The sequence below is a fragment of the Neomonachus schauinslandi genome, chromosome 14, assembly GCF_002201575.2.
Source record: "Neomonachus schauinslandi chromosome 14, ASM220157v2, whole genome shotgun sequence".
NCBI lineage: Eukaryota > Metazoa > Chordata > Mammalia > Carnivora > Phocidae > Neomonachus > Neomonachus schauinslandi.
In genome coordinates this window covers 13,145,844-13,159,940 of record NC_058416.1, presented here as the reverse complement: position 1 = coordinate 13,159,940, position 14,097 = coordinate 13,145,844, and the positions used below count along the sequence as shown (strand labels likewise).

At 46.6% G+C, this 14,097-nt stretch overlaps 1 protein-coding gene across 1 annotated transcript in view; it reads right to left on the bottom strand.

The window, feature by feature from the left end:
* KDSR (3-ketodihydrosphingosine reductase) overlaps positions 1 to 14,097 on the bottom strand; it is a 36,343-nt gene that overhangs the window by 5,348 nt on the left and 16,898 nt on the right. Inside the window, exons 7-9 of the mRNA XM_021686243.2 lie at positions 9,738 to 9,821; positions 6,189 to 6,272; positions 3,001 to 3,102 (exon numbers count right to left, since the gene is read on the bottom strand). Coding sequence (XP_021541918.1) covers positions 3,001 to 3,102; positions 6,189 to 6,272; positions 9,738 to 9,821 — 270 coding nt within the window. The remainder of the gene's footprint in view (positions 1 to 3,000; positions 3,103 to 6,188; positions 6,273 to 9,737; positions 9,822 to 14,097) is intronic.

Sequence of the window (14,097 nt, the reverse complement as noted above, 5' to 3'; positions counted from 1 at the left end):
TGGAGGTGCCCACGTAAGTCTACACTCCAGACACACTCTAGATGGAGACGTGGAGGTGCCCATGTAAGTCTACACTCCAGATGCGCTCTAGATGGAGGCATGGAGGTGCCCACATAAGTCTATACTCTGGATGCACTCTAGATGGAGGCGTGGAGGTGCCCACATAAGTCTACACTCCGGACGCACTCTAGATGGAGACATGGAGGTGCCCACGTAAGTCTACACTCTGGATGCACTCTAGATGGAGGCGTGGAGGTGCCCACGTAAGTCTACACTCCGGACACACTCTAGATGGAGACGTGGAGGTGCCCACGTAAGTCTACATTCTGGATGTGCTCTAGATGGAGACGTGGAGGTGCCCACGTAAGTCTACACTCCGGACGCACTCTAGATGGAGACGTGGAGGTGCCCACATAAGTCTACACTCCGGACGCACTCTAGATGGAGACATGGAGGCCCAGCCCACAGAACAGTGCGGCTGCATCTGAGAAAGGCGAGGGGGGGGCAAGTGGCATTGGGGCCGCTGTTGTTCCCACAGAGCCTTGAAAACACTGGTTCTCTGAAGAGTATGCAAGGATAACTTTGAAAAACGAAAGAACCAAAGGGAAGCTGGAATAAGGCAAAACGACGGGGACAGTGAAGAGATCAGTGGTTGCCAGGGGTCCGGGAAAAGGAGGGAGGGATGAGCAGGAGGAGCATGGGTGAATGTTCGGGCTGGGGAACGACTCCGTGTGACAATGTCACAGTGGACACGTGTCAGCAGACATACATGTCAGCATACACTTGTCAAAACCCATGGGAAAGATGTGTGACACCAACAGTCAACACCAATGTAAACCATGGACTTCAGTCAATAATGGCGTCTGCATATTGGCTCACAACTGTGCCAAGGTACCATGCTAATGCAAGATGCTGGTAACGGGGGAGTCTGGTGGGGACTGGAAGAGAGGGTGTATGGGAACTCTAATTTCAACTCACATTTTCTATCAACATAAAACTGCCTTAAAAAATAAAGTCTATTATTTAAGAAAAAAAATCAAGAAAAAGCAATTAGAACACAGCATACCAAAATGCTAAAATAGTTCAGTCTAAGCAATTTAACGGTCTTGGAGTTTTCTGGAAAAAGCAACACTTAAGGTGAGACCTGAAGGAAGACTGGAAGTTGGTCAGACAGAGGAAGGCTGGGGATGGAGGGACAGAGACAAAGTCATGGAAAGAGGATGAGGGGCAGGAAGGTGAGTGAGGTCGAAGGTCAGAGGGTTATATCACGTGATGAAGTGGAAGCCTTACTGGGGAGGCACTGAAGGCACTGCAAGGTGGACTTGCAGTTCAGAAAGCCCGCATGCAAATGTGATGGCAGTCACTGCACCCGGGCCTGGGGCAGGTGCTGTGAGCCCCTGGGATGGGGGGCTGTGGCCCATAGAACAGAGCGGCTGCCCACTGCCCCAGCTGATTACTGCCAGCTGAGAATGCAGACCCTGTACTGTCGGGCCTCTGAGTTCCCACAAAAAGTCCGAAATCTGGACTTTTTGTGGAAAATCTAATTTTAAAACCATTTTATTTCAACACACACACTCATATACCAGATGAACCAAACAAAACATTCTATAGGCCCATGGGCCCCCAGGTGACCTCCTCTGAATCACAGAGCATGAGACCCAGGCAGGGAGCTGACTGCAGTGTCCCAGGCCTGAACAGGGGGAACAGCAGTGGGGCTGGGAAAGGAGGGGAGCCAGGACTGGAGGGAGGAGAGATGAACCTGACCCCTCACATGAGGGGCAGGAGGGTCCAGGATGACACCCTCTTCCTCGTTGGGCTCTTGAGTGAACATGAACATGGATCCTGATTGTGGAGACAATACAGACTTGGTGACGGGGAGGTCGGGATGGGATGCTGGGAAACACAGCTTTATTGCAGGCATGTGGAATTGGAGATGTGAGGTCACAGCCCCGGGAAAACACCTTAGAGAAATTTATACAGAACTGGAGTGGAGGAAATAGCTATGGGCTGAAGTTTTATGTCAGGCATCACTCATGTGGAAACGGGAGAAGGGACAAGATGGGCACACAGAATGTGTGGACTTAATGCATTTGCTCTACTCGGGCACCTGAGGTTCCCACTATGTGCCAGCCACGGGCTGTGAGGGGCCATCCTCAGAGAGCTTACATGGAATACAGCATCTACCTCTAAGAGAGAGTCAACAAAGTCATGGAAGAGAAGAGTGAAGAAAGTCCACACACAAGTCATTTGGGTTTTTAGTCTGGACACGGTCTACTGCACATAGCTTAGTATTGGTTATAAACTACCCACCAGGGTAGACAGCCCCTTTTCAGGCAGCCTCCCAGCCCTCCCTCTACACTCCACCATCCATCATCAGGTCTGTGCAGAGCCAGCCCTCTATTATTACTTGTTCTATTACACTGCATTAGTACCACCTCTCTGTCTGTCTCTCCCACTAGACTGTGAGCCCCTGGGGGGCTGGAGAGATTGCTCCCCCTCTGATTCTCCAGCAGCAAACATAGCACCCAGCGCATCAACCAGCAGTTAACTTCTGTGTGGCCTGGAGGAACCAGAGTTCACCTAAGAGTAGGGTCTGCATTGAATCCTTGACTTGGACCTCCCTAAGCATAGTTGCCTGTGACCTGACTCACCTAGAAGAGGGGTTCTGGTCTGATGCCCGGTACCCTACATCACTCTACCGCAAATCTTCAAACCAGTGTCCCTCACGTGAGAACCTGAGTGAACACCCCGACAGCAGAGACAGCATTCCCCCTCTATATCCACGGTGCCCAGAGCACAGAAGACTGCTTCCCTCGCTGAACACCCCAGGTGCTGTCTTTCACCCATGTCCTAGTTTCTTATCGCTGCCACTGCAGTAAAAGTCCTTCACATCCCCAGATAAAGTTACCAAGTCTTCTGTTAACCTTTTCTCATTGGGTTTTAATGAGAGGCACTGTCTGTCTGTCAGCCCGTCTGTCTGGTGGTGTAAGCATAGCTCACCTGCTGGAGCCCTTCAGTAATAGAAGTTACAGGTGCCATTCCACAGGTCAGGGACGACAGCATGTACCCGTCTGAGCCAATGGAACTGTTAAAATTCCCTTGCTAAAATAGAAGGAGGAGAAAAGAGGCAACAGTAGTAACCAGAAAAGGAATCAACACATCAAGACAATGAAGTGTGTGGGGCGCCTGGGTGGCTCAGGCGGTTAAGTGTCCAACTTTTGATGTGAGATCAGGTCATGATCTCAGGGTCCTGAGATCGAGCCCCATGTGGGGCTACACAACGGGGAAGAAGCCTGCTTAAGGTTCTCTCTCACTTCCTCTCCCTCTGCCCCTCCCCTGCTTGCTCGCACGCTCTCTCTCAAAAAAAAAAAAAAAAATTAAATTAAAAAAAAAACAATGAAGTGCGTCCACTTTAGGTGGCATACGAGCATAACAGCTTACATCAAAGCTGAGCCAACAAACATGGCCTTGGGAGATGGGCCGGAATGGCTACACAGGAGGTTCTCACAGTGTGGGTCCATGAACACTGGGGGTCCTGAGACCCTTTCAGAGGATCCAGGAGGACAAAATGATTGTCATAATAATACTAAGACCTTAACTGCCTTTTCACTGACATTTGCGTTGATGGGCAAAACTGCTGGCTCATTAGCACAAATCGCAGTAGCAATGTCTCTCCACGGCCACCCACACTTGCAGCAATAAGTAAACGGAAATTTTAAAATCTTTCAAAGATTTTAAAAGGTCAGTTTTACTTTAAAATGCCCTTGATAAAGCTATAAAATTAATCACTTTATTAAATCTCAACCCTTACAGGAAAGTCTTTATACTCTAGGTGACAAAAAGAGAATACACACCCAGTGCCTTCTGCTGTGTTCTGCACCCAAGGGGGACGGCTACCCTGCAGAAAGGCCCTCCTCCAACTGTTTAAGTCATGAAACTTAATCTATGTTATTCAGACTTGGGTATTTGGAAGACATTTTGTGGAAAATGAATAAAATGAGCCTGTCACTTCAAGGAGAATTGGCAGCTTTTATGGTCAATGTTAAAATCTGAGCTTTCAAGGAAAAATTAAGATTTGTGAAAACCTATCTGCCATTGTGAGACTGTCAGCTTCCCAATATGTAGACTTTTATGATCAGACCAGCAGTGTTATGAATGGATGTAATTTCCTGATAACTCAGTGAACCCATATTTTCCAAATGACTAATGCATAATGTTACAAAATCATGAATGGGTACAAAACATGCGAAGTGCAAAGACCAACGGAATTTAATGTAACAGAGAACAAAAAGTTCATTAATGTAGTTTCCAACTCCACGCTGTAATTAACCTTTAAGAAACTACTATTCATCCAGTTTGGGTTTAATATCAAAAAAAGAATGTCCACAATTATCTGAAAAGTCCATTAAATATTCCTCCCTTTCCTAACTACATATCTAAGGGCAGATTTTCTTTATATCCTTCACTCCAAAAAACATACTACAGCAGAGTGAATATGGAAGCAGCCGTGAGAATCCAGCTGTCTTCTATCAACACCAACATTAAAGAGATTGGTGAAACGTAAAACAAAGGCACTCTTCACACTAATGTTTTATTTTGGAAAATTATCACGGTAGAAAGATTCCATTAAAATGTAATGGGTTTACTGTGGCTACTTTAAATGGATTAATAAATAAGTATTTTGGGGCGCCTGGGTGGCTCAGTTGGTTAAGCGACTGCCTTCGGCTCAGGTCATGATCCTGGAGTCCAGGGATCGAGTCCCGCATCGGGCTCCCTGCTCGGCAGGGAGTCTGCTTCTCCCTCTGACCCTCCCCCCTCTCATGTGCTCTCTCATTCTCTCTCTGTCAAATAAATAAATAAAATCTTAAAATAAATAAATAAATAAATAAATAAATAAATAAATAAGTATTTTTTAGATTATGCAGTTTTGGAGCACCTGGGAGGCTCAGTTGGTTGAGCGTCTGCCCTCGGCTTGGGTCATGATCCCAGGATCCTGGGATCGAGTCCTGCATGGGGCTCCCTGTTCAGTGGGGAGCCTGCTTCTCCCTCTGCCTGCCGCTCCCCCTGCTTGTGCTCTCTCTCTCTCTTTCTCTCAAATAAGTAAAATCTTAAAAAAAAAAAAAAAAGACTATGCGGTTTTAATTTCTAATATGGCAACTATGGATAAATACAAACATGTAAAGAAGTCTCTGGGACTGTCAACAGTTTCGTGTGCAAAGTGGTCAAGAAATGAAGTTTGAAAACCACCAGACTAAATGAATACTACCGAAAGACAAAGAGCTATTTCAGATCATTGAAAACACTGAGTGTGTTTGCTGTGACTTGAGGAGAGCAGGAAACACCATCCTAATCCACCAGGACCATCTTTCTAGGCCTCCGAACACAGGGCACAGCGCTTCCAACATCTGTGTGGATCTTCAGAGAGTTGGGTGGTCGGGTGTTTCTTGTATTCTGCTCAGTCTGGGCTCGTGCTCACAGTGCATGCGGCCCTCAGGGCCGCTGCACGGCTTGCTGACACCTCATTCCGAGGGTCCTCAAATTTCCTACATGCGGTGGAGGCCTAAAGCTTACCGACACCCCTCATTAGTGCATGTTGTTCTACGTGTGGGTCAACAGGATGTCGTCAAAAGTCTGTGGGGCACGTATATGGGTTCTACAAAATGGCAGGCACATGGTTTCCACTTTTGACTCCAAATAAACTCAGTAGCCCGGACACACGTCCTTATTAGTGAACATTTGGGAAAATGATATTGGGAAGCCGGAAGGTGAAAGAAAAAAGTCCTTAGTCAACGAGTCCGGCATTTAATAAAGTACCTAAACTCATCTACAACGGCAAGTACTGTGGGAAAGCAGAAAGAAGGCGGCGGGCCATCGACAGGATAGAGGACACATCATTTACACACAACAGGGAAGTCTCGTGTTCTTCTGAAAGAACCAAAGTTCCCAGGCATCCTTACTCATCAATCTGTTCCTAGGGTTAAGATATATAATTAGTTTCCAGGAGCCTATGAATTAACATGGAATCAATAAAGTATCGCAGGGGAAAAAATAGTCCAATATTAGATATGAATCTGACCAAAAAGACACAGTAATTTATGTTTTGAAATAAGCCCTGGGACAAATATAGTATTTCTTTTCAGAAATCTAGTACTAAAACTATTAAGAAAGAAAATAAGGATTGTACTTACTATGGCGTCTTTAACAATTTGTTTGGCCACTTGCTCTGGTTTGCAAACAGATACGGTCTCTGAAATCAGACGAGTCTCCAAAGGCTAAAGGTGGGAAAAAACAGACATATCAATACCATTATCAGCCATTAAAGTCAAGAACAAATAATTCTCACAACCCTCTCTCCCCCACTTTATAAAGAATTCCAGCTTTCTACCTTTGAGCAGATTCCTACTTTTAGGAATCAGGTCTGTCCAGATTCTAAATCAGTTTCTACCTGGTCCCTGTATAAAATTCAATCCAGTGGCTGGAGTGAGACAAGGAGGCCCCTGCCGCTCTCCGTGGGACAATGTGTGGTCTCGGCTCCTGCGATGATCACCAAAGCTAGAATGAGACCACATCATAGGTCCAAGTCTGGGGAAATCCTCACTGCGGGCCACCTGACCAGCTGTGTTTATGCAGAGCCTAGACCATGCGCCCTGAGCAAGTTTGCCTTACGACCAGCATCTCCATTCTGACCAAATATTCCCAGGCCAGCAGAGACAGAGCTGAGGCCCTGGGCAGAGAGAGCCCCAGCCCAGCCCCTGTTCAACAACACAGCTGTTTCTTAGAAGACGCGCAGAGGTGGCAACAAGAAGGAGGATGGGACAGAAAACACTGAGAGGCCCTGGGCATGGCTGGGTGCTCATTATCGTGCTGGTGCATCAGAACCCCAAATCCGAGGTGGCTAAAGGTCCCTCTCAAGGCCACCTAGTTCAAAAAGCCTTTCCTGAATTCTCACCTGGCACTACTTTCTCATCTCTGCACATTTCTGCCTTAATAGATATTATAGCTACGTGTGTATTTGCATTTTACCTCCTAAGTTCCTTGTGGGCCAGGTCTTTTTTTTTTTTTCTTTTTTCTTTTTTAATCTTCTTTACAGTGACATGAACATGTGCTCAGAAATTCTTTAAAAGGGAGTTTCAATTAGAAGTTCTAAAACTAAAGCCTTAAACTGCATGAAACTGTAAATTTTATTTACCATGTAGGCTTGAGAATATTAAAATAAAAACACAGAATGTATTTTCTTAAATTAGAAAAGCATAGCACTTCATAAAAGTAAAATATTTCTTGATGCACCTGTATTAAGAGCAAGGCTCTTCTGAAGGGGCCGTTCCTTCTTCCAGACCACCAGGCAGGCACAACGGGGCCAGACACACATTAGATTTAAAAGCACTATGGCGCCCCCTAAAGGGCTTGCACACCAACACAGAATTTGATTTATCCAAAGAAGTCGGGTCAACACGGTACTACTGGAGGGAAAAAACCCAACTTAACATCAAAATCAAATCTTCACGGGGAAATTACCACTCTTTGTCAGCTTTGGCTTCCAACGAAAAGACTGTTAACAAATGTTGCAAATCTGCTTAGCAGACCCCTGCTTATTCTAAGACAGGGCATTTGGCTTAAATTTACTTCTTTGCAATAGTGGTAATCTTAAGAGGCAGAGCCAAAGAGAAATGAATAGGGGGAAAAAACCTTCTAAATCATAACATCTTTTTGCAAATATACAGTCCACGGAGCATAAGTGCCAATTTTTATGCTGCAGAGCCTCGCACTTACTATAAAGGAGAAGAAAACCAATCAACACCCATTCAAGGTAGTAAGTTCGGATCGATTCCTTTCTTCTCCACTTGATTCATTTGCTCGCAGGGTGCCCCACTACACATCAAGGCAAAGAAGAGGCTCCTTGGAACAAAGTGCAAAGCTTGCATTCAGCTCAGCATGACCGTCATTATATATAGTGTAAATGTCCAGTGGTGATAAGCATTATAAAGAAAAATAAAGCCAGAGGAAAGGATGGTGAATATTCCAAGGGAGTGATGTATGAGATACAGAGGGTCAGGGAAGGCCTCTCAGGGTGAAGTCTGTACAGAGACAAAGAAGCAAGGGGGGAACACCTGGGTGGCTCAGTCAGTTGAGCGTCTGCCTTCGGCTCAGGTCATGATCCCGGGGTCCTGGGATGGAGCCCTGCCTTGGGCTCCCTGCTCGGCAGGAAGCCTGCTTCTCCCTCTGCCTGCCACTCCCCCTGCTTGTGCTCTCTCTCTGACAAATAAATAAATAAAATCTATAAAAAAAAACAAAAAGAAGAAGCAGCAGCAAGGAATTAAGCCACTTGTACATCCAGAGAGAGAGGAAAGCAAGAGCAAAGCAAGACCAAAGGCTGGGCAAGCTCAAGGAACAGACGGGGCTCTGGTATGGCTGAAGCCAAGAAGAGGAGTCAATGCTGTGGACAGGTGGCCAAGGTCCAGACAGTGCAGGACCCAGTAAGCCTCAAGACCTCTGGATTCTACTGTAGGCATGATGGGAACCAGCGAAACCACACTCACCAATACATAACATATTCCAACGTGTGGTTTGTAATGCTAATTTTAAATGAGTCAAAATTACATTAAATTACATTAAAAATTCAGTTTTATGATGGGGAGTCCCACTAGCCACATTTCAAGTGTTCAACAGCCACAATGTGACTACCATATTGGAGAGTGCAGACATAGAACATTTCCATTCTAGAGAATTCTATCAGACTGTGCTGCACAAGAAGGGTCTTTTTGGGTTTGTTTTTGGCTTTTTCTGCCACAGAGGGGTTTGAACAGGGGAGTGACAAGACTGACTTAGGCTTTAAAAGGATTACTGGCCCCTGTGTGAAGAACCGACGGGGATGGGGAGAAGGGGGCAGAAGCAGGCAGACCAGTTTGAAGACTATTAAAGAGCAGTTCAGGCAAAAATATCAGCAGCTATCATTACTAGGATAGTACTGATACTTGCAGCTTTTTGTTTTTTGGGGTTTTGTTAAAGATTTTATTTATTTATTTGACAGAGAGAGAGACAGGAGAGAGGGAACCCAAACAGGGGGAGCGGGAGAGGGAGAAGCAGGGAGCCCGATGCGGGGCTCGATCCCAGGACCCCGGGACCATGACCTGAGCCGAAGGCAGACGCTTAACGACTGAGCCACCCGGGCGCCCCTTTTATTCAGGAAAAGTTCTGAGAGGAGAACCAAGAGGATGCGCAGTCAAGTGGATGAGTGGTGTGGGAGAAGGACTAAGGCTGGCTTCTCAGTTACCGGCCTGAGCACTGGGTGGACGCTGGGCGCGAGGCAATGAGATGAAAAGTTAATGAGCGGAATGAGGGAATCCTAAGATCCATTTTTGAAATGATAAGTCAGGATCAGCAACCAAGAGTTTAAGTTCAGAGGAGAGAATATTATTATTAAAGAGTATCATCTCATTAGTTAAAAATACAGGCCATACGCAACATCACAAAGAAAATCCCTTATTAATTAAGTAAGCTTTTGAAGATTATTAGCAAAAACCATGGCCTTGGAAAATACAGGCTGCATTCTCTAAGACCCCACATGAAAGTTCCAGAAAGTCCAGAGGCCTCTGCCTAGCACGTCATTTGAAAAGAACTCAATTTTCTGACTGATGAAAATGACTCCAGGCTGACGGGTGGAAAAGTCAGAAAGTCAGAAAATTGGAAAAGGGGTTTACAATGTCAAAGGCTCAAAACAGACATGGGCCAACACTTACCTTGGTTTTGTTTTCTTCTGCAAACCCAGGGGTATCTGTGTCTGGCGGGTAGGCAACTGTGACATAGATGTTATATGGCTTCACCTGCATTCCAGAAACAACACGGCCCCTTCAGTAAACAAGGTACAATTCCGCTTCTTCCCTTATTTACCTGCCCTGGCTGCCGGGCACACGCAATGAATACTGCCCTAATTCTCTCAGAAGCTGGCCGGACCGACAAGGTGATTCTGCAAGTGGAGAACCAGCCCTGATGGGGTCCGGAAACTCCTCTCCACGAAGATCATTTAGAAAGAAGGGCAAAAAGCCCACCCCCACAACTTCTACTTCAGAAGGCAATGGCCCTGAGGTACAGAGATTCGCCTCCTTCTAAGTTTTGCCCACCCCCTGGCCAGGTGAGGCCCTGGGAGCGGTCCAGGAGGAAGGTGGGCAGCTAAAAGGAAGTCTACTTGTCCCCCCCGCCCCCACCATGACACCACTCGGGCCCTGTGTGTGAGCCAATGGGACAGGTCCGCTCCTCTGCCATCAGACTGCAAATCTGGCTTCCTCAATGGCTGCCTCCGAAATTCTTATTGATTTCATCTACAAAACACATGAAGATCATTCAAAACCCTTTCCCTAGGCCCTTCTTGTGCCACCCCAGACCCCGGCCTACAACTAATATGGATCCCCTGAGCAGTTGGCGTGATCAAGAACTCCCCATGCAACCAGCCTCTGCCCATTAGGGAGTCAAGAGGTCAAGAGTCACTCTGCCCTCCACCACAGAACCAACCAACATGGCTGAGTCCCAGGTCAGACCAACCGGGCACCTCCCCGAAGACAACCTCATCCTTACTTAAGATACAGAAACTCCTTCCCAGCTTGACACGGGCTCTTAGGCTTGTTTACCTCACCACAGGCCCCCACACTGAAATTCGCTACTCATAAACACACCCCCAACAAGAAGATTCCAGAAGAGTCTCCTGCTAGTCAGCCAGGACACACCCTTCCCAAAGATCCTGCTCCTCAGCGGCCCTGCTCCACACGTTCATCTGGCCCTGATTCTAAGTGGCTCTAGGGCGATAGTTCATACCATCGAAATTGCTGCCCTATTTTATTTGCTGTTGGCTCACTGTTTAGCCCCAGGACAGCACCCAGGGGAGTGAGAGTGGACAGGCAGCTGGTGGCAGGGAGGCCACCAGGTATCTCAAGGAGGCTGAGGAGTGACAAGACCGCTTCCTCACGCAACAGCCTCTGAGAGCATCCCAGGGCCCCATCCTGTCACCGAGGCCCTTTCCTCCCTGGGTCCCTCCGTGAAGCAGAGTTCTAAGCCTGTGGGAAGAGCAGCAAGGGTCGGGAGAAGCACGGAGGCAGAAGATCCTGGCCAGCCACCCTGAAAAGTCCAAGAGCCAAGGGTGATGTCTTTGCTGGTCCAGCTCCAGCGCACTCAGGGCATGAGAGAGCCCGTTCACTCAGCACCGAAGGTCAGCTATGCTCATAAATAGCTCTGCATTCAGGCCAGGCAGTGAGGTTGATGAGCAAGCAATTTCTCCTCTGCTTGTTTTTGAGAGAGTGACTTTAGAAACTGTCTCCCACAGCCTTGCCCTCTGTGGTCCACAGACCAGACAAAAACACCACCGAAAACGCCGAGAAGCGGTAACTGGCCCACAGGAAGCCTGAAGCCGACTCTGCTCGGACAAGGTCATTTCTCTGCTGCTTCTGTGCCCCTTCCTCCTGCGACACGTCAGGGCTGTCGCCTCAGCTAATAGGAGACGGTACGTCAAAGCCTTGGTTCTCAGATTCAAGGTTATGGCTGAAAGAGCCTTTCAGAACAGCTCTCTCCTGGGGTGGGCACAGACTGTCAGGGCTGGGAGGAACCAGTCCCGCCCCTTTCCGGGGGCTGGTGTCACCCCTACAATCATGAAGCCAAATGACTCTCTCCACCTAGGGCTAGAGACCTCCAGTGGCTAATCACCTAATCATTTTATTTCTTCATCCAACACACAATTATTGAGGGGCTACTATGTGCTGATATTGGTCTATGAATGAAGATCTGATGTCAGCAATTCAGAGTCTCTGCCCTCGTGGAGCTTATAGTCTCCTGAAACTCTGGGTCAAATAATTGGTAAAAATCGAAATACACCAAACTATAATCTTCACTTTCCTTTAATCAACTAATCCCATAACCCCAGCGGAAAAGGAAAGGCAGTTAATTTGGCTTTGTGCGTTCTTGCTAAGACAATGCTGACTCCCAGAGATCACCACTTTCTCTAAGAATTAATAGGCCGGGACTTCACTAGCTGATTCCCCCGCTGACCTTACCACTGTGTGTTTGCCCTCCTCCCTGCTGATGGACCGTTCTCTGTCCTCCCACTCTGCCCACTACCCTCCTTTTGTCAGCTTCTTCCTTCTCCCTGGTCTCCATTTCAACCAGAAAGCCAACCCTCTGCTCGAGAACCAATTTGTCATCAAAATAATCCCACCCAAAATGTGTAGTTCCTAATTCCATCAAAACAAATGTGGGGGGGGGGCGGTGCTGGAGAGAGAAGCAGAGATGTGGAGGAGAAGCTCCAGAAGGTAAGCTTCAGCTTCCTTTTCACCCCCTTCGAGGGAGGCACAAAGACTAGTTTGCTTTTACTTGGTCTCTGCTACCACATCTTTGGCTATAACCCATGTCAGAAGTCTGCTTTCCAGGGGCACCTGGGAGGCTCAGTTGGTTAAGCATCTGCCTTTGGCTCAGGTCATGATCCCAGCATCCTGGGATCGAGCCCCATGTGGGACTCTCTGCTCAGTGGAGAGTCTGCTTCTACCTCTCTCTCTCTCTCCCTCTGTGCTCTCTTCCTCTCTCTCAAATAAATAAAATCTTAAAAAAGAAAAAAGAAGTCTGCTTTCCAAAAAAATTAGAATTAGAATTTAGAATCTTTAAATCATATATTTATGCCTAAAAGACCGAGTTAAAGGAAAAAAAAAAGACCAAAAAATGCAATGAAGCATTCTTTCAAACGTATTCATTATACACAGAACATTTCTAGGGTCCTACTTTAGTTTGTAGGGCAAAGGGTAGGGTGGACAGGAAGGCTTAAGAGTTAATTAAACCAAAAAGGATTATCAAAAAGTACTTAAGAGCCTGAGCAATTCTATAAGATCTGTTTCATGCACGGAAAAAACCTTGGCAAAGCCAATGGAATTATCCAGGTTTCTAAACCCTGCACCGTACGTTTGTAGGGAAACAATGGTTTTGATGCAAGTCTGCTATGAACAAAGCTAGATTTTGATTATTGAATTTATTTCCTTCGTGGTACATGTTGATTTCATTTTGTGTTTACGAGGGGACACTTTTCATGGAGTCTAAATATGGACAGAAGTCAAGCAGACTTCAAGTCCAGACCAGCTACAAGATGCGTGTGAATCATGCTTGTCACAAAGATGCTTCAGGGACTCTGTCCACACTAGCAACTCACTTTCTTTTTCCCTCTTCTTTAGTAATGTCTCTGTTCTACCTGAAGTGAAACCAGGCCACCCAGATTACACACTTTGCCCTCAATTAGTGAATCCTGAAGTAGTTCTGCAAGACACAACTTAGGAACAAAAAGCCCTAATAAGCAGATTTTTCATTTCCAAAATAGTCCTTCCCTTAGCAGGTGTCTGAGACCAAAGTGGAGGGCTGAGACAACTAGCCAGATGAATCTGGCAACTTCTGACCTGAATTACAGACACATCAGCTGCTGCTGAAGATAGGCAGAGGGAGCCAGCAGGCAAGGACTTTGTTACTATTTTTGTTGCAAAATAACGATCTGGCTTTCAGCAACTCAATGAACTACTGAAAACTCAGCGTTCTTATCTCTAAGGTGGCATAACAACATCTGCCACACATACCTCATAAAACCGTTATAAAAGGGGGCGCCTGGGTGGCTCAGTCGTTAAGCATCTGCCTTCGGCTCAGGTCATGATCCCAGGGTCCTGGGATCGAGCCCCGCATCGGGCTCCCTGCTCCGCGGGAAGCCTGCTTCTCCCTCTCCCACTCCCCCTGCTTGTGTTCCCTCTCTCGCTGTGTCTCTCTCTGTCAAATAAATAAATAAAATCTTTAAAAAAAAAAAAAAACTGTTATAAAAGTCAAGTGGTTATTCGCGAAGGGGCTCTCAAAGTAAACATTGCAAAAGAAATACTGGTATTCTTGTTCTGAAATTTCACAGTCATATGTGCCTCATTGGCTAAACGTATCATAATGACAGAGTATTAAGCAAGTTGATAAAAAGGAAGTTTGGGGCTGGTTCCTTTCTGATGAGCACGGCATAGTCGACCAGTCCCTAAGTGGCCCATCACGATTGTGTCACTGACTGGACAGCTCATCTGTACTACAATGGTTGTCTAATAGCTGGGCGGT